Source organism: Paramormyrops kingsleyae, chromosome 16, assembly GCF_048594095.1.
Source record: "Paramormyrops kingsleyae isolate MSU_618 chromosome 16, PKINGS_0.4, whole genome shotgun sequence".
Lineage (NCBI taxonomy): Eukaryota > Metazoa > Chordata > Actinopteri > Osteoglossiformes > Mormyridae > Paramormyrops > Paramormyrops kingsleyae.
The window spans coordinates 14,596,861-14,616,172 of record NC_132812.1 but is presented as its reverse complement, the minus strand read 5'-3'; the positions used below and the strand labels follow the sequence as shown (position 1 = coordinate 14,616,172).

Sequence of the window (19,312 nt, the reverse complement as noted above, 5' to 3'; positions counted from 1 at the left end):
CGTGGGGTTGTTTGAAAATAGTATATACACAATTAAATTATCTAAGAAATAAATGCATTAGTTAAAAAGTGCAGAACGAGATATTATTTTAACAACAAATTCATTTTGATTTGGTCGTGGTGTTTAAACACACAAACGAAGAATACGGCGCCGCTTCATCAGCCGCCCCGTCCAACGGTGAGTCTCTGACGGCGTCTTTTTATACTCTCTAGATACTGGGGGCGCAATTGCAAAGTTAAGGTCAAGTTAGTATACCTTTCCTACCATGACAATTTTAAAATATACACTTTTCCCAGATTTTTCTTTTATTCAAGCCAAATGTAAAACACTTTAAATGAGCGTAACATACTGTTTTGAAGAACATGCACTCATATTTTAAAAATAATTTTAAACACAAAAAACAGGACCCAGCGTGTGTGCTTATAAATATTCTTTAGTTCCACAATTTACTTAACGAAATGCCCTGATGTCCAGTAAATTTTATCGTGAATTTTGAAATTGTATTATCGACTGAAAAACACGTGAAAGTGTCCTTTAGTTAATTGTTGTGTAGGCTTTTCCTAAATATAAGCAAAACACGAAAGCTGAAGAAGGACAAATTCATAATATTCACTGACAAATAAAACAAAGATAATTCGGTTATTTGAAATTCATCATTAATTATCCATCCGTGCTAAAAATGCACCCATTGGTAATATTTTTAAAAGTTAATTTCTATGTTGTGAGGATTATGTTTCTGAGTAGACTGAATAGACTAGGACGAGGTTAATATTAACTTACAGGCTAATAAGACGTAATGTGTTACCAGACCTTCATCGAGTCTAGCCAAGTGTTGCACAAAAATGCCCAAACGTTTTCATCCTTTAGTAAAAGATTAATTTCTTTTAAAAATCCCATGTTAAGTTATACATTTTAAGCTTATGTACAATTACGAGATTAAAGGTGATCTATTTGAAATACCGCAATGATAATATCTGAAATTTGAACCATTGGGTCTTGCAATAAGATTTCAAACGCTGTTTAGTTGTTTAAAGACAATAACCCCCCGAAAGACACACACAGACACGCATACACACACCCCACCACCACCCAAATTACTCACTATAGCCTACACTTAAACTAGAACGCTTCCTTTTGTCTGTGCAATAAAATGATCCGACTGCTGGCGCTTATTGGGGACGGCTGGGTGAGCGTTGTTAGACAACGTTCAAAGCCAGAAGATCTGTTTTGTACTTGGCAGTGTGAATCTTTCCGTGATCCATTGATTCTTCTTGTTATCTGACTTCTAATTACTACCTATGGACCTAAGAAGAAGTCAGAAAAACTTGACCAAACCAATCCGATTTGGAGTTTTTACATATATCTTTCCAGGGTAATGTAGCATTCTTTTCTTCATTAGTGTTGCTCTCCATTTTGTAATGAATTTACAAATTACAATATAAGCTATTTATGACGGGGGATTGCAGGATTTCAGTAAGCATTATAAAATAGTTACGCAGCGGAGAAATTTGGTATACTCAAAAGCATTCGCTAACTTAAAAAACATTCGAGTCTATATTGTATTCCGTAACAGTGTGCTGTGATTTCTTTTTTTTCCTGATTTTGCTTCTTCTTCATGTGTTATTTTAATGTGCGTATGTTATTTTCATTGAATTGCTTCAATAACCTTGCTAACTTCCCCATTTTATCATTAAGCTTTAGTTTATATAGATCAGTGTAATTACTATGAAGAAAGACCCAAAAATGACTGAAAACATTCGTCTGAAATCTAAATCGAGAAGCGGAAATAACATTACAAAACATCCGTCAATTACAGTGATTCCTTCCTTTTCTTTCGGCATTAAAATGACGATTTCTGTTTACTTTCCTTATTCCGTAAAATTATACATTTACCACAATTCTATGCACAGATTAACAATCAAATAAAGTAAATCTGGTTTGAAAAATTGCTATATTTGGCCGTGTGTCCGAGGCCCTGATTGGCGTTTATGAATGCTTTTTTTATGAAGTTTGTGTAATGCAAAGATTTACCATATCGTTTTAATCGAGTATATCTTTATTGAAATGTTTTGTTTAGTTCAATTCAGCCTGAAGTGGTTTTGGTTATTTTTTAAATTAAAAGTTTACGTTTTCTGTAAATGGCATATTACGAAATTTATTCTTCTGTTGTTTTAGATGCTTGCGCGCTACAATTTAATGCTGTAAAAAATGCAAACACTAAATAAGCATATATGTAGGCTGTCGAAGATATAGTACTTTTAAACGTATAAATCCCAATTAAACTACATACACACCGTGTTATTGTTAAAATTAACGTCTTATAAAAAACTATAATACGTTTAATTTTCATGTGTGGCATTGTCACTCGTATTCGTTTTTGAAGCAGCATGATTTAATATTTCAAGGACTGTTTACTGTCTACTAATTCGTTGGTGTAAATGTAAGATTTACATTTGGATATCCGCATGACGCAAGCAACCAATGAACTGACTTCTGCTCTCACCTATGAATTTCTCTATATCGGTCTTAATGACTGATATTGATATATGGTAATTTCGTTACCGGATCACATGACACAATTGCCTCAAGAATCGATCAAGATGAATTGCACGTCAGCCTACGTTTCCGATTTTTCCCCCACGCGGATCCTGTCCACATGCCTGTAGTGCAGTAGATGGACGAAGTTTAACACACCGACGCTGCATATAGCTGCTTTCAAACGCAAAAGAAGTCATGACGGAGTATGACGATCGCAGCAACTGCGCGTCGAATATGTATTTGCCGAATTGTACGTATTATGTATCAGCACCTGATTTTTCATCTGTCACATCATTTTTACCTCAGACGACTTCGTGTCAAGTAAATTTTCCGTATACTTCAAACATTGCTCAGGTCCAGCCTGTCGGAGAAGTTGCTTTCAGAGATTATGGCATGGATCACAAATGGCATTATCGGAGCAGTTATGCATCGTACTATTCGACCGACGACATAATGCACCGAGATCTAATTCAGTCATCTAGCAGGACGGACATGATATTTAAAAACGATTCCATGTATGGCCATCATAATGGCTCGAACGCGCCGTGCAGTTTTTACACCAGCGTTGGCAGAAATGGAGTTCTTCCTCAAGGATTTGACCAGTTTTTTGACACTAACAATAATGCCGAGAGAGCCAACTCCGAACCCTCAAAGGAAAAGACAGAATCAAGTCTCCCCGGAGATGCTGCGCCCAGTCAGTTGTCCTCAGAGACGTCGTCGCAGGAGAAACAACAACCAAACGAAAACATAGATGAAGAATCTTCTTCCTCCAACTGCACAGAAGAGAAGAGCAACGGTGCGAGTAAGACCAAACATTAAATGGGGGTTAGAGTACAAGTCCACTACTTTGTCGGTTTGATTTTATGTGCGGCTTTATAAGCATGCAAAGGATTTTATATACCCTATAAGACTTGCTTTGCTGCTGTAAAACTGTTTACGACGGCAGGACAGTTTAGGTGGGTTTTAGGATTACTACTGATTGGTTATAAGAGTCAAATTCGCTTTTAAGAATTTGTATGGAATTTATAGATTATTTTACGGGGAAATCGTGCCACGTAATGTATAAAGCAACTCTATCCGCAATTGTTACTTTGCGGAACAATTGTAACAGAAATGTGTTCTTGAAAAGAACAAAAAAATCCTGCAATAACCCGTTAATGTGTAACCAGTCCTGCTGTATAACTTGTACTCGGCTGCTTATATAAGAATGGAATTAACTGTAAATTCAAGTGTACGTTCGTAGAAAAATCTAAATATTAAATAATTCAGGTAACATAATGTGCTCAATATAGATATGTTTATGAGGGATAACTTGTTATTATGTTTTTTAGGTTCTTCAAAGTCAAGAAAAAAGAGGTGTCCCTACACTAAATACCAGATACGAGAACTTGAACGAGAATTCTTTTTCAACGTGTATATAAACAAAGAGAAGCGTTTGCAGTTGTCAAGGATGTTAAACCTAACAGATCGGCAAGTGAAAATTTGGTTTCAAAACCGAAGAATGAAAGAGAAAAAGCTAAACAGGGATCGGCTTCAATATTTCACTGGGAATCCATTATTCTGACATTTTGATTTTAGATCGTGTAGAACATTCCGTGGCCTCCATGATGGAATGGCTTAAGGTTTCCGGACTTTTCGGGCACAGAATCTTTTCTCCATCACGCAGCTACACGGGGCACCAGAAGAAATAAGGATAAATTGAATTTTTTAAACTATGCAATTCTTGTATTATTATCAAAAGTAACGTTTACCTCGAAAATCTATGGATTCTTATTCACATTAGGCTATTTAATGTTGTGTGTTTCCTAATTAACGTGAATCGTTCGATAAAACAAGAACGACAAGGAAATTTTGACAATCTTCGTGTTCGCTCTTATGTTATTTAGATTGTGAATGCTACTTAAATGTAATTGATGTATACTTATTATGTTCTATTTATGTTTTATTGCGTTCATTATAATGGTTCATAAACAACATTGCAGTAAGCAACAAAAATTTGATTACAGTAATCAATATGTAATTTTATAACAGTCTAATGTATGCATTTATTTCTTAGACGCATGTGATGTACGAAACTATTAAATAAAACCAGAATATTGCAAATCCTTTCCCCATAAGTAGTTTTTTTTTAATTATTTCAAATGTGACACAACTCAATAGTTAATGTACAACATTATACTCATGTATGTGCTTTTCCCAGCAAAAGAAAGAATTTGATAACATTTTGTAGTATTTGGTGGAGCTTAATTGAAGGTTAATAGTTTGGGGCTTGACAAAAATAAATTATTTTTGTTTGAGACAATAGTTGTGTGAAAACGACTTAGATTAAAACGATAACAGCGCAGTCTACTAAATTGCTAAATTTTTCAAAGTGCAAAACAATTGCGTTTGGTTGTCAAGCTGGACACATTTACCTTAAAAGCACAGCTACTTAGTACTTTGTTTTCTTTATGTTGCGCAATTTGATATAGTTTACACTAGCTTTAACGATCCAGACAAAACAATAAACATTGGCATAGTCTAAATTGGGGGCTATTTCGGCTTTTAGTCTCTCCAGATTTGCGCTAAAATAAGATAAAATAAGAACATACTCATACTGTATTTCATACAGAAAAAAGAAGGCGTCCAAACAAAAAACACTGTCTGCACGAGTATTATATGCAAATACGTATAATGCTAATCCTGATATTAGCCAGAACAGACGCCTAACCAAATGATTGTTCAAAATTTCATATATTTAAAAATATATTCCATTTTGCCTTTGAACTTCCATAACGTCAAGGTCGTCCCCTTTAACCCTTTTAGATTCGTTTAGGCGCCTTTTGGCTGTTCTCTTAACAAAAGGGCGCCTTCTGAAAAATATCTGCACTGCAGCACTGGCGCTGCAACATGGCTGCAAGGCAGTCGGTTTCCTAGAATTCAAAAAGCGCATAGTTTACCATTATGATAAATTTCTTTTGTTAAACAAACCCCAGTTTAACAAGGAAGAATTTAAATGAATTATTTTTACTTTGCTCTTATGCGAGTCTATGTTAGCATGTAATTTATATAATCGCAATTTTTTTTACACCTCCTGATCCGCTGATGGGATTTGTTGATTACTCCGCAGTGATAAACACCATTTTAAAACCTTATGGTTTTTAGTTTGTTATATCAAAATAATTAAATAGGAGTAATCAATTGTTTTCTCTCCAAGAATGGGGCCGTGCTTACCGCTATGTTACAACCATTTGTAATGACCCTTGTCGTTGGTCGCATGTGTAGCCTGATGCTTGAAATCAGCATAAAAATAAAGAAAATGTTACATTTCTTAATATTTTCAAGTATACTTCAATTGTTTTTTTTTGTGTGTATTTTATTTCCGACACGTCCAAGTCTTTCTTTAGTGACATTCAAATATCAAAGTAATAACGTATGATTTCGGCTTTAAGTACACGCCAAGTAAAATATATCACATATTTCAAAGTGCAATATATGCAATATATAATCTATATATTACTGTATGTGTAATTTCTTATGTAGGCCTACGTTTTACTACTGACGAATTGAAATCGCCATTTAAAACCCAATATTCGCTTTTAAACATATATTCAGTTAAAAATAAGTTATGCTGGGCTGTTTTTCATAACAGTCTATATTAGTCTGTTGAACTGATTGACTACTGGATGCCATTTGAATTTGTAGACTTAAACGTGGATACATAACATTTGGATATACACAGAAATTCCGTTATTTTTGTAATTTCTGATAATAACCACAGGATGGCGTTATTGCAACATATGTAATCGCTCAGTTTTATGAATTCTAACTATGACCACTCCATTATTATTATTGCCGTCGTTATTATTGTTGTTGTTACATGCATGTGCGTTCTTTGGAACCAGTTAAGGTTGGATAATAGGCGGTTGAAAATTATGAATGATTTGAGTAAGGAGACCGGCAGTAATTGGCATTTCAATATTTCCAGTTATTTCGTCATTTAATTTTATTATCCGGAATCTTATTTAAATCATTAAACAGAAAGAATTTATTGAATTACTTGAATTGTGTATATACGTGCGTGTTAAAATAGGTGAATACACATTTCTTAGTTTGGTAAATAGCAGGAAAATGTTTTCTTATACACGAGTTAGGCAAAATGATGTACAACTACGTCAAGCTGAAATGTTTTTAGCTTGGAGGGAAAACGTATAACGTCTTTTGCTGTTTTAATAATGTTATCCAGCGGAATAAGAAGTAAACAGGTTTATACGTGAGATATGTTTGTTGTGAGCTACAACATACGCGCGTCTGCTTTGCAAAACTGAAGGTACTCAAGTCAGCAAAGTCGTTGTTTGGTACAAAGAAATATTATCCCAAGAATCTGATTTACAAACGAAAACCATGAAGCAACTGGGCAATATTTTAGGATGTTTCAAATATAAAGAATAAAAGATTTTTTAAAAACAAATCTATTTATGTAATATGTTAGTTGAAAACAAATGAAAATGAGATAGCGTTTGTATGTGTACTTTAGCATCAAATCATAATATAAGTGCAGTTTTCTTTTTAAGACTTACTTGCTAATCCGCTGGAATTAAATATATTAAATTGCTAAAAATTAAAATGCAAATTGTAAATCCAATATTCCTTCAGCGATAAAAATGCTTGTTTTAATAACACAGGATTCCTGCTTTTTGAAATTGTCCTGGTGTGCCTACACAAAATACAGGAAAGAAATGTTACTTTTAATGCACTAGCCTATTGCAACGCCAAAAATAACAATGAGCAGAGTTTACATAAATAACAATGAGAAGTTGAAGGTACAAAAATAGCATAAAACATTTCTATACTCAAGATCTTCATTTTATCATGTTACTCTACAACTGTTGCTGTTAATACCATTGATAAAATGATGACAAGGATGTATTATATATTTTGTGTTGTGTTTTTCATAGGTTTGTGTTGTTTGTGTATTTTATCATTATTGTGCCGCCACGACCTTCCATTGCGTTTGATATTATTTAAATAATTTGAACAATATATGATGCACCATGAATGCTCGCACGGAAAATATCCATTATATGAGTATTTATGTCAGGTTTTTTTTAGACGAACAGATATATGCCACAAAAACACTATTAGTTATTACCTAGACTTAGTTACAGTTATCGTGGCAGGGCTACCCGGATTAACATTTTTGTTCCTTATGAAGTCTCGTATTAAGGTATTTTCTTTGTTTGCGAATTCTCAGTTCAAAAGCTACTATAGGAAGTTAAATGCTGTGAGAACGAGCAATAAAAATACTCCCATCTTGGAGTCAGTTCGGAGGGACTTAAACCCACTGTCTGTTGTGTTGAACAAGATTTTCCAGTATTGCAGGCATGGTGATCGTGTCAAAACATAGGTCATTCCACCTATGCTACTATTTGCTGGTATCACTTCAAATTCAGTTTCGAAATGACATTCATTTACAATTAAATATAAAAATGGCACAATGCAAAAATATTAAACCCTTGTATTATAAAACTGTGGAAAAGAATTACTGCTATGGGAAAATGTGAACGGCCTAAAATAGAAGTGTACCGGTACAGTTTTTCAGAACAAAAGAATGCGTTTGAGAATTATAGGCTCGTGTCCGAATGGATATTGTTTTGTTTATTTTTGTGCTTTCCATCGATCACAAAGAGGGCTATTCAAATAGCATTGTATCATATTGTAAACCAATATTGTACTGCATGCCTTTCAATCTGTTTTCAGGTTTCATGGCGATATAAGGTTGTGAATGCTATGTATTTGCGCACGTTAATGCACCCATTTCATTAATTTAATTTTTAAAATAAAACCTGACCAAACGCCGCTTTCTAACAATTCATAATACTGCCAATATCTTACAAATTAAAATGTGCGCATCCTATCTTTTACAAAGCCACAATCGATATCTTAATAAAATAGCTGAACACCTGCTTTAACTAGGAGTATAATTCTCAGAAAAGCCTCGGGAGCAGGAAAATTACCAGAAAGCTCTCGAATGCAGATGAGAAATATATTGATCGCCCTGATTCTCCTTAATATACATTCATAAATTAAACAACCTTTGATACTCCGACTGTGGCAGGCAAAAATGCTTTTACTTAGCCTATAAAACAAAATGTATATTATTCCAGGAATTATACCCAAAATGTCGAAGTTCAAGGAACAGTGTGAAATGGACTTATATTGCAAAAGAGTTCAATTTCAAATTCTTGAACACCTCAGCAATTAGTTTCCTGTTTTCATATACAATACTGCGTGAGCATTTATATGCCTTAGCACTTTAAATACATCAAATGCTTCATCAACAAAAGCAATATGTTATGTTAAAAGTAATTTTAATAGTGAAGTCTAATAAACATATTTCATCTTGAACTTGGAATTAGCTTTACAAACAAAAACATTTTTTAAATTAAAAAACGATGCCCCAGGTAAATCGGTCTTCAAAATAGTTCAAGAAACCATTTGCACATTTTTATATTGGTTGTGGTTTGTGCTTCTTCGGAAGAGTGAGAAGACGTGTTAAATGCCTTTTAAGTTGTTGTCTTGGAATCAATTTCAAGTCCTTGTTCTAGATGTCGCTGTTGACCACATTTGACAAACCCTCCGAAGTGCTCGAGCGTCCACGTGACAAGAAAAGAGGCTGCATCTCAAGGCCATTTTCAAATTTCATTGGTGTGGTTGTCATGTGGTGGCTGAGCGGCATCCTGAGCTGCACGGGATTGTTTTGCTAGATATGTCAGCCTATAGAGGACATCTCTCTCTTCTTTAACACATTTCCAAAATGTCCTTTCCCAACAGCTCTCCCGCCGCCAATACTTTTTTAGTAGACTCTTTGATCAATGCTTGCAGGACCGATAGCCTTTACTCCAGCAGCAACATGTACATGCCATCCAGTGCAGAAATGGGAACTTATGGGATGCAGACCTGTGGACTTCTGCCGTCTCTCGGTAAAAGGGGAGAACTTAGCCACCAAAACATGGGCATGAATGCCCATTCGTATATACCTCAAATTGACAATTGGGCAGATCCGGATAGACCGTGCAGAATAGAGCACACTTCCATCCAGATGTCCTCTTGTACTTTTTCACAAAGCATTAAAGAAGAAAGTAATTGCTGTATGTACTCCGACAAAAGAGCAAAGGTCAGCTCGTCCGAAATCCCCACTTATTCTAATCTTGTTCCTGAACCTTGTTCTGTCGATGGTTCCGAAATCCCGGTTCCGGGCTATTTCAGACTGAGTCAAACCTATGCATCTGGGAAAAACCAAGACTTTAATCACGAAACGAGCCCGAACACCATCCTGCAACTAAACAGAGTTATTCCAAAATCGCAGCTGTCTACGGTTCCCGAGGCGGAGAAGAAAATAATAGAAATTCCGACTAATCGAGACGCGATCAAGACACCTACACCAGCGGGAAGCCCGGATCCAAACGCGAGTGTGCAAGAGGAGAAAAATTCCTTCTCTGAAGCGTCAGCCTCAAGCCCCGAATTGGCACAGACGGAAGCGAAAGGTGGGTACAATAAAGGGATGAATCCTGTCGTGGTGTTATACGAACGCCCCACCACCATAAAAACCAGTATAAAACACAAACAACCCTAAAGTCGTAATGTTTAATGAGAGTCTTACTCAAGTTACAGTAAAATGCTTCCACAGGAAACAGTGTTGTCTTTTTAGACTACGGGATGCAGATGTGAGTGTTTTTTTTTTTTTTTTAAATGTTATTCGTTTAAAGATGTAATTTTGTTTTTTTATTATGTCAAAATGCTATGTTAGGTTTAATATGTTCTTTTTAATGCTCTTCAGCGTCACTGTAGTTACTTCACGTGCATGCTGTCCTGTTATTGTTCGGTGTTATTTTATTATCTAGCTTTATCTGGCTGATTTTTTCTATCTGGATGATTTTAATAAATATTTTTACACATTTTATATTGTTTACTTTGCTTTTCTGGTTAAATGACTGGGATTCTCTGTGCGTTAGGGACGGTTTTCTCTTTTTTTGTAACAATGAACAATATTGGAAGCAGTGCTGTCAATGATTACGGATGATTTTTTTGCAAACATTCCCGAAAAGGTAAAGTAAACTGGGGGAATGAAAATCGTTGTCGGGTTTAATCTTAATGTATATCTATGCAATTTAATAATACAAAGCAATGGCTGTTGTATTCAGTTGTGTATATGTAGAAATATGGCATGTTTGATTATAAATAAAAAAAGTTTGCTTTTAAAATGTATTTCTATCACAATCCGCTATTTTGGTGGTTAAAATGGATTGCTGAAATTGCTGGAATGCTCACGTAATTGTACTTATCTCACGGAAACAACACTGTGTTCTCCAGCATTTACTAAGTTTGTTTATTTTGTCATCTTTTTCAGAATGCAAAAACGACCCCCCAACAAGCAACTGGTTAACTGCAAAAAGTGGAAGAAAAAAGAGATGTCCTTACACAAAGCACCAGACCCTGGAATTAGAAAAGGAATTTTTATTTAATATGTACCTGACTCGAGAGCGCCGTCTAGAGATCAGTAAAAGTGTCAACCTTACCGACAGACAAGTCAAGATTTGGTTTCAGAACCGCAGGATGAAGCTGAAAAAGATGAGCAGAGAGAATCGAATTCGGGAACTTACCTCAAATCTTACGTTTTCGTGAGCGTCTGCCCAATGCATTTCTGCTCTTTCCACCGTTTACCTTTTCTCATGTGAACTATTTGCTGGGGTCAATTAGCCATCTTTTATGTTCCACGTTCAGATACTGTGACTTGTATTTGCTACTTCGTGTTTAGTTATTACTTTTTTGGTGGTATATACAAGTGACACGTTGTGTACTTTAAATATGTTTCACAGGGTAACTGTCTTACATACGTCTTAAATTATTAAAGATTTCAGATTCCCACTAAGGGAGTGTTTGTTATTTTTCATGACAAAGGCATCTTCGTACTAGACACCTACTGATTGAAATTAGTTGAAGACTATTATAATACTGAATATGAAAGCACATTTACTGCTGGCAATTATCATGAGGAATATTCGTTGGTAAGAATAGCTATAATGTTTCAATTTTATCTAGTCGAAGTTGCAAGTTGCTGTATATATCTGTGCTAAATATCGTTAATATATGGGTGTAACTTCAATGCATGTTTTGTGGCATGTACCCTGCAATAAATTAAAGTCTGTCTACATGCTGATCATTTGTACTGATGTAAATCAGTTGGATTATTCAAATTAAAAATGTAACAATAATACCATTACCGATGTAAACACCAAAACACTTACAAATTCACCAAATACAAAATGTAACCTTCACAAAATAATGCCGACATTTCTAAATACCATATAACAAGTAACCATGTGTGTTGTCTTTGAAATAATCGTAATTTCACGTAGACACACAACATATAGTAAATATACTATAAGTATTATACTATACTGTAATATATAATATGTAATAAACAAATATTAGCCGCAATTTTATCCAATACCCTACGTGTTCATAGAAAATTAATGAATTTTTTCGCTATATATTCGAGTCCTTAGTTTTACAGAGGAAACTGTACCTAATTGTTATTTATATTATTATTAACGTTATCTTTTATGCTATACAAGCTTTGGTGCCTGTTTCCTATATGTTAATAAAATCTTCACATTTTCTTTAATCAGTCACGCTTATCAAGTTTATCAAGTGGAATTCCAGATGACTGAGGACACACCACGGTATCTTACGTTTGATACTGATATACGCAGTTTTCATTACTTTGCGCAGGATGTGAAGTATAATTGTGAAAAGTGGATGTATATTACTTAGCAAAAAGCGATGACGTTACATCTGATGTTAATAAATATTTTACTTACATTTTAGTATATATATAATAATGTATGCACCACTACGCATGTTTAAGTGTACAAAAGACCGGCTCTTCATTCAGCATTCGAACTTGATCATTCCTTACTTTAAACCACGCGTGGTGCAAACGAATAAACCACAAATGCAGGTAAATTACATTTCTGTAAAAATTACATGTTTATAGATATATAAATATATTGACACAAAGACACACAATTGATATTTATCACACAGTAGGCCTGACGCATAAGCTGCCTACAAGTTAAATAAGCTGCTTTTCTGGAAACGGATGGATAAAAATATTTTTGGTTAAGTTTTTAGCTTATATGCACTTATATTTATGTTACCGTCTATGTGTTTATATATGCTTGTACAGCGGAAATCTAGACTTTCTGGCGTTCAGAGGTATCGTTTATAAAATGTTACATATTTGCGTTATTTGTAGTTATGTTGTGCAGGAAAAAAAAACAAAACAAAATATAGATTTACTGTGGTAGGTATTACCATTTAGAGACTTGATTTCTTTTTTAAATTTCGATGTAGTTTCTCACCAAATGTTCATGTAGATAATTTAGTATCTGGTAACGAACACCCTGGGTAACAATATGCACAAAAATGGTGCAGAATAATCAACTCGTACGCAATTTACATATTTATAAAACCGTTTCCACACATACACGGACAATGTAATATATATACCCTAATCTTTTGGCCAGAGTAACGCGTATAGGAATTGTCAATATGGAAAAATATTTCTTGTATGTTTTGCACTGCATGGTAAACCTTTGGTATCAGGCCTTAAAAAAAAATTTCCAGAAGAAAAACTATTGAACATCTTTGTGCAGACACTTAGTAACTGCAAGAGTCCGTTTTTATTAAGGGCACATTAATGTATAATCAAATGCACCTCATAAAAAATTTATTGATAGACATAAAAACATTATGACGTGCTTCCTAATAAATACAATCAGTACACAAAGATTACTTCTTAGGCCACATATACAACAATACCTGAACAAACGTGATCGGATGACTATGGAACAAACAGCAGAAAAAAAGTTATTCGCAAATCCGTTAAAAACCGTATTCTTCATTTTATAGCATGTTATTACGAACATTTTACGAGGAGTTACAACTGACGAGCCTATAAAAATATTTTACAAGAGTCGAGTGCGCGACATATCACGGCGATTTCTTGTAAGATTTTACACACATTTGAAATAATTTGCCAAAGCATCAATGCAGAGGGGTGGTTATGAAATAAATGGGTGTTTTTTTCTAGCCGACGTAAAGAAATAGTCCCGGGCCGCCCTTTGCTGTAATGTTTGTTTAAACAAGTAGATCTAGCAACTACTTTACTTATTAAAGGCGTCATATACAGTTAAATAAAGTACGGTTCGCGTTAGTGATAATATGTCGAAATTTAAAATACCGTTATATGCGGATTGATTTACTCACTTTATTGGTAAATATGGTCACGTGATTCATGCAACCAATAGCTGAAGATGAAGCCAGCAAAAATACTATGATTGTTCAGAGAGAAGGTATCTGTAACAGTGTAACCTTTTATATGACTACGAAGGGATCCAAAAATGTCGACCAGTAGTACAATTAGTAATTATTATGTGGACTCCATAATTGGACACGAAGCAGATGATGTGTACGGAGCTCGCTTTGTCCAGGGCTCGCACGCCACGACCTCAAGGCCATCAGGTGTAGGGGATAATGCTGATTTTTCTTCCTGCAGTTATGCACCAAAGTCTGCCGTCTTCCCTACGTCTTGGTCCTCGGTTCACCCACCGTCCACGGCCGCAGTGTCGGGAATTTACCATCCATACGTGCCACAGTCCCACCTTACAGCGGCAGATAACAGATACGTTCGCTCATGGATAGACCCTATATCGAACTCTGTGTCTTTTTCTGGATTCCATTCAAGCAGTCGGCATTACGGGACGAAGCCTGAAAGTTTACCGTCGAAAAGGACTGAGTGCTCTACTTTCGAGGCACAGACTCCGATAGTGCCTGAATATGTTTGTGGAGCGGTACCAGACAGTAAAGACAATGCAACTAAAGAACCAGCTGGCAGCGATATTTCGAGTCAAAGCGAGCCCAGAGAAGAGAAACAGCAGCAACTTGACCCAAGTAAGTAAAAGAAATTGCTCCTTGATTTACAGCCCCAGAAACTGTGCGAGCAGTGTGTGTAAAACTGGGGGTTTTACTAAGCAATAAAAATGTCCAGAGTCTTACTATAGCTAGTTCGAATGAACTATCTTCACAACTGCAATTTGTGTGCTAATTGCAAATATTACATTATTACACTTGCCGATCCTACACTTATACTGAAGTCTGTGAGTTTCACGTAATCTGTTAAGCTTTTTAGTTGTGCTTACGTGTTTTTGAGTTTTAAAAGTTACCATTATTCTATTCCAGGCAACCCGGCTGCTAACTGGATTCATGCTCGCTCAACAAGAAAGAAGCGATGTCCGTACACGAAATTTCAAACACTAGAACTGGAAAAAGAATTCCTATATAATATGTACCTGACAAGGGATCGTCGCTACGAAGTCGCTAGAATTCTTAATTTAACTGAAAGGCAGGTGAAGATCTGGTTCCAGAACAGAAGAATGAAAATGAAAAAGATGACAAGAGAGAGGGGTAATAAGGATCAACAATGACTTACGCTGGAATGAAAGGACAAGAACTGAACTCTAAAGTCTTTCTCTCTTAGGTGTGTATATGGTGACAAGTAATGTGTTAGAATTAAACTTTCATAGAAGTTTGTGTATCAGATATGACTGTTTAGTTTCTCTGTTAAATTGTTCGTAGAATTAATGGAACGGTTAAATTGTCTACATTTGTGTTTTCTTGCTTTTCAACAAAAATAAATTTTGAGTCTAAATTAATCCTACACTGTAACTGCGAATCCAGTTGTTATCCGATCACGAAAATACTTAATATATAAGTTAGTTTATAATTACCTGGGAAATGTGCTTAATTGTATGGTAACGGTTGCAGCTATGTGTAGCCTATAACGGTTGTAATAGTTATTTCTTGAACATGCGCAAAATCAGTATGTACATATTCAGAAAAGAATAATAAACGTGTTGTTTTCTAAATTACAAAGATGAAAAGCTAACACAAAGCGTATATATGTGAATTTTCTTGGGTGGATATTGCATTAAGAATTTCGAACTGGGTATGTATAACAGGCCTGTGAAAATGCATAGATGCAATGTCTAAATATAATTTTTTATTAATTATATGTAGGATAATGTCCAATACCTTATAAAATTTACATTTCTGGCAACGGGTAAGAGTCTATTTTATTTAATGTCTCTTGATGACATAATGTTGTGTTTAATGCTCTTATATACCTGAATCAGGGACAAAGCAAGGTAATGCAACCATGAGTTGAAATTTGTTGGCCTGCAGTTTATTAAGTAAATGTAAAACATATGCCTCATTACTCAGATTAAGTCACAATATGCATCAATTTAATCTTACTTAGAAAAACATTGTCTGTAGTACTTAGTGCAGTAGCTTAGTTACCCTTCAGTTCTCATTCTGCGAATACCCCTACGTGTACTTCGTGGTTTCACCTTCTTCATTTTTGTTAAAAAAATATGACTTTCACATCGAGGATATATCGGTATAAACTGTGGGAGGATGAAAAACGCTCTAAACCGAAATATTTCAGCATGAAACTTAGATAAATGCTCTTTATGTAATATTTCACAAGTTAATAGTGTTTCTAAACGTTTTACAAATTGTATTTTGCTACTAAGCATGCAACGACCTGAACATGCGTACCTTTGTAACTTGGGATGTTATATTACATTTTATATTTTAGCAAATTGCGATTTGATATAGCCCTATTGGGCAACTGGTCTAAGGAACCGGTCAACAATTTACCCGCGTTTATTTAGTAGTGTTTTGTTGAGTGATATGGTACTAATAAATTGTTTATGATTGGGGAAAGGTGTTGCTCTGATCCCGGTTTATTGGCAAACCTTTACCTAGAATTACTTTAAAGCAGGAAGAAACTGGGCCCAATAAAGCCATAGAGATTGGCTAGACGTCTGGTCTAAATGGCTTTATGGAGGAGGGTTGTAATTGTACTCGTCTTTGAAACTATTTTATTTGGGTGTTTTGTCTGTGGGTGACAAGCTAAAATGTAGACACTTTTGTTACTAGGTGTCTGGTCGATAAATTATCTGTTCGCACTTCGAAGCAGGAATCAGTTCCCGAAATACACAGGAATTCGCATTTATGCATCCCGACCTTTCTATTCATTCAGAACTGAAACGATCGAAATCGTTTTATTTCCCTTATACCTCAGCTAACATACTTTCCATTCTCATCTTAAATTGTATAATGTACTTTTACATAAAATATGTTAAAATGTTTTAACATCCATTTTTAGAAACGAAAAGTTCTTAAATTCTTAGAAACGAAAAGTTCTTTAAGGTTAAATTTAAATATATCTCAAAAATGCATACCTACATTTGGAAACAGATATAAAGTCTAATGTGTAACTCAAAAATTGTTAAAATGTAAATATTTATGCTCTGTTATTATATATTGAGATAGTAACACTGGTCTGGGAGAAAACTGGATATCCGGACTGGTTCCATTGAAGTTGAGCGGTGCTATAGTAATTAATCATGTAGCCACTAGAGGGCACTGTTGTTCTACTGAAGAACGTCTGCAGGTCGTACCATTGAACTGCATGTTTTTAATTTTTCTCTTTCTGTTGTTGGGTTTGTTTGATTTTGCTGTTTATTTTTCGCTCGAATTGATTTTTTGCATGGCAGATTGTAATTTAAACTAAAAACCAGCACATGTATAGAGATGTGACGTAAGTTTCGGTAGCCGCGGTTTTTCGAGACACTGGCAGCAGTAGCCTATATCATCGGATATTGACTTGCATAGATCTACCGTAAATATCAGTAATTTAAATTTTTAGCTTTTGAATCATCCATCTCGAACAATTAAAGTATATTTGCATTTTTTGTTTTTTGATTATTATAAAATCAGAATATATGTTTCCGCCGCAAACGCAAAAATGTAAACATCGAAAATTATTTGACGAAATATCGGAATTGAAAAAAACACAATAATAATAATTATTATAATAATAATTCTTATTATTATTAACAGGAGTATTTTTAGGATTTTGTATGTATGTGTTTGATAGGTGTCTGGCGTAGATTGTTATTGTCATTATTATTAGAATGTATTCCATGCTACTACTCCTACTACTACTACTAATAATAATAATAATAATAATAATAATAATAATAATAATCATCATAATAATAATAAATAAGAGCACTTACTATAGAACAAAACATTTTTAACTATTTCTGTTTACGCGGCCATTACTTCCGCGGATAAAATCTAGTCATATTCAGCATATTTAGCTGTTATTTTCCCCACATTTTTTTTCATATCCCGAAAGTCCACACGGGGTTTAGCAATCATTTTTCAGTCATAGACTGATCTTTTCAAAATGCCTTCGTCGTCACCGCGGTTATTCCTTCCCTTATGGTTTTATGGTTAATTTCAAGGAATGTGTGGGACGTCATTCATGGCCATTCACTCTCACAGACGCGCGTTTTGTTCCTTAACAAAAATATCTCCAATATAAACTTCGATTATCTGTTATTTGTATTATTCTACAGAAAATCTAAAAAAAAAAAAGAAAAAGAAAATCAAATCAGAATTCGCTTTATGTGTAATTTTGTCTTTTATCTCTGGGATGCATTGCACATGCAGCAAAATCCCACATTTGCTGAGCTTACTAATAGAAAACACGAGCACAGACAGGCCGCTGGGTGACAAAAATCCCCAAAGTCAGATGGCCACATATGAATAGAGTTAAAATGGAATTTTCGCTTAGATATATCACTTAGAGTTGGTTGCAATAAAACTGCTTAAATTCGCCAATAGGAGTAAAAGACTCTAATTCTAATATTAAAGAAGGGCCGGACCACGGACATTTTTTCGTTATTGGCGTAACAAAGATCATTTCCAAGGTAATCTCTTGAGTACCCGCAAACCCATGTTTTTGCTATGAAGCTTTATATACAGAAACACACACACACACACACATGGAGTTTTCGCTTAGATATATCACTTAGAGTTGGTTGTAATAGAACTGCTTAAATTCGCCTATAGGAGTTACAAACTCTAATCCTAATAATCGCACACACACACACGAACATACGTGTGTGTGTGTATGTCTGTGTAGCAAGAAAAGCAGAAACAAATTTTATATATATATAATGTTTCCCAATTATTTGGTAGGGTCTATATGTCGTGCGTATGTTTTAACCAAATTTCTGGTAATAGAACAGGATAATTAATGAACAAATGAATGATATCCATCTTTAAAAGAGTTTAGTATGCTAACATGTGGATATGTATTATTTTCTCAACATCATGCCAACAGTGTGCAGGACGCCAGTCTAAATGAATCCTTTTTTCCCTGCAATATCTCAAAAATTTCAATGTAGGTTTTCAACATTTTTTTCTAAATTGAAAGAAAACTCTAAATCAAATTGTAGGCATTAGTCGATATCTTGAACACGTTTCAACCAAAATAAGTCGAGAGTATTTTTTAAAAAGTAATGGAATAGGCTACGTTCCGTGTTTTTTTTTTCCTGCACATTATTTGAATTATTGTTCTACAGGTATCTTATGTATTTGTACAGTTTTGATATAGGCTTCTTATATATTACTTGTGTGAAATTAAACATAATAGCATAATATTTTAGATGCAGTTATCGATTTCGTTTTTTAATATTATCTACTAAGATTTTCTTCAAAAAGCGAATATCTTCCGTCATTATGCGGAAAAAAAACAGAACACAACTGCTGCAGCAGTCTAAATTCCTTTTTGTTAGAAGACAATTTA

The 19,312-nt window shown here is 34.7% G+C and overlaps 3 protein-coding genes across 4 annotated transcripts; all 3 read left to right on the top strand.

The window, feature by feature from the left end:
• The first annotated feature begins 1,380 nt into the window (after positions 1-1,380).
• Positions 1,381-4,641, top strand: hoxd11a (homeobox D11a). Of its 2 annotated transcripts, none has more exons than XM_023801767.2 (2): positions 1,381-3,334; positions 3,870-4,641. In XM_023801767.2, the coding sequence occupies exons 1-2, from the start codon at positions 2,734-2,736 to the stop codon at positions 4,100-4,102; spliced, it is 834 nt and encodes a 277-aa protein (XP_023657535.1). In that variant the 5' UTR covers positions 1,381-2,733; the 3' UTR covers positions 4,103-4,641. The 2 variants fall into 2 exon arrangements, with proteins under 2 accessions (XP_023657535.1, XP_023657534.1); XM_023801766.2 differs by having other exon boundaries at positions 1,381-3,340.
• Positions 4,642-8,945: 4,304 nt separating this feature from the next.
• On the top strand, positions 8,946-11,891 carry hoxd10a (homeobox D10a). Its single transcript, XM_023801764.2, has 2 exons — positions 8,946-10,064; positions 10,928-11,891. Exons 1-2 carry the CDS (start codon positions 9,335-9,337, stop codon positions 11,200-11,202), a joined length of 1,005 nt encoding a protein of 334 aa, XP_023657532.1. The 5' UTR covers positions 8,946-9,334; the 3' UTR covers positions 11,203-11,891.
• A 1,954-nt stretch (positions 11,892-13,845) lies between these two features.
• hoxd9a (homeobox D9a) lies at positions 13,846-15,700 on the top strand. The gene is made up of 2 exons (XM_023801676.2): positions 13,846-14,535; positions 14,824-15,700. The coding sequence occupies exons 1-2, from the start codon at positions 13,986-13,988 to the stop codon at positions 15,066-15,068; spliced, it is 795 nt and encodes a 264-aa protein (XP_023657444.1). The 5' UTR covers positions 13,846-13,985; the 3' UTR covers positions 15,069-15,700.
• Positions 15,701-19,312: the final 3,612 nt, after the last annotated feature.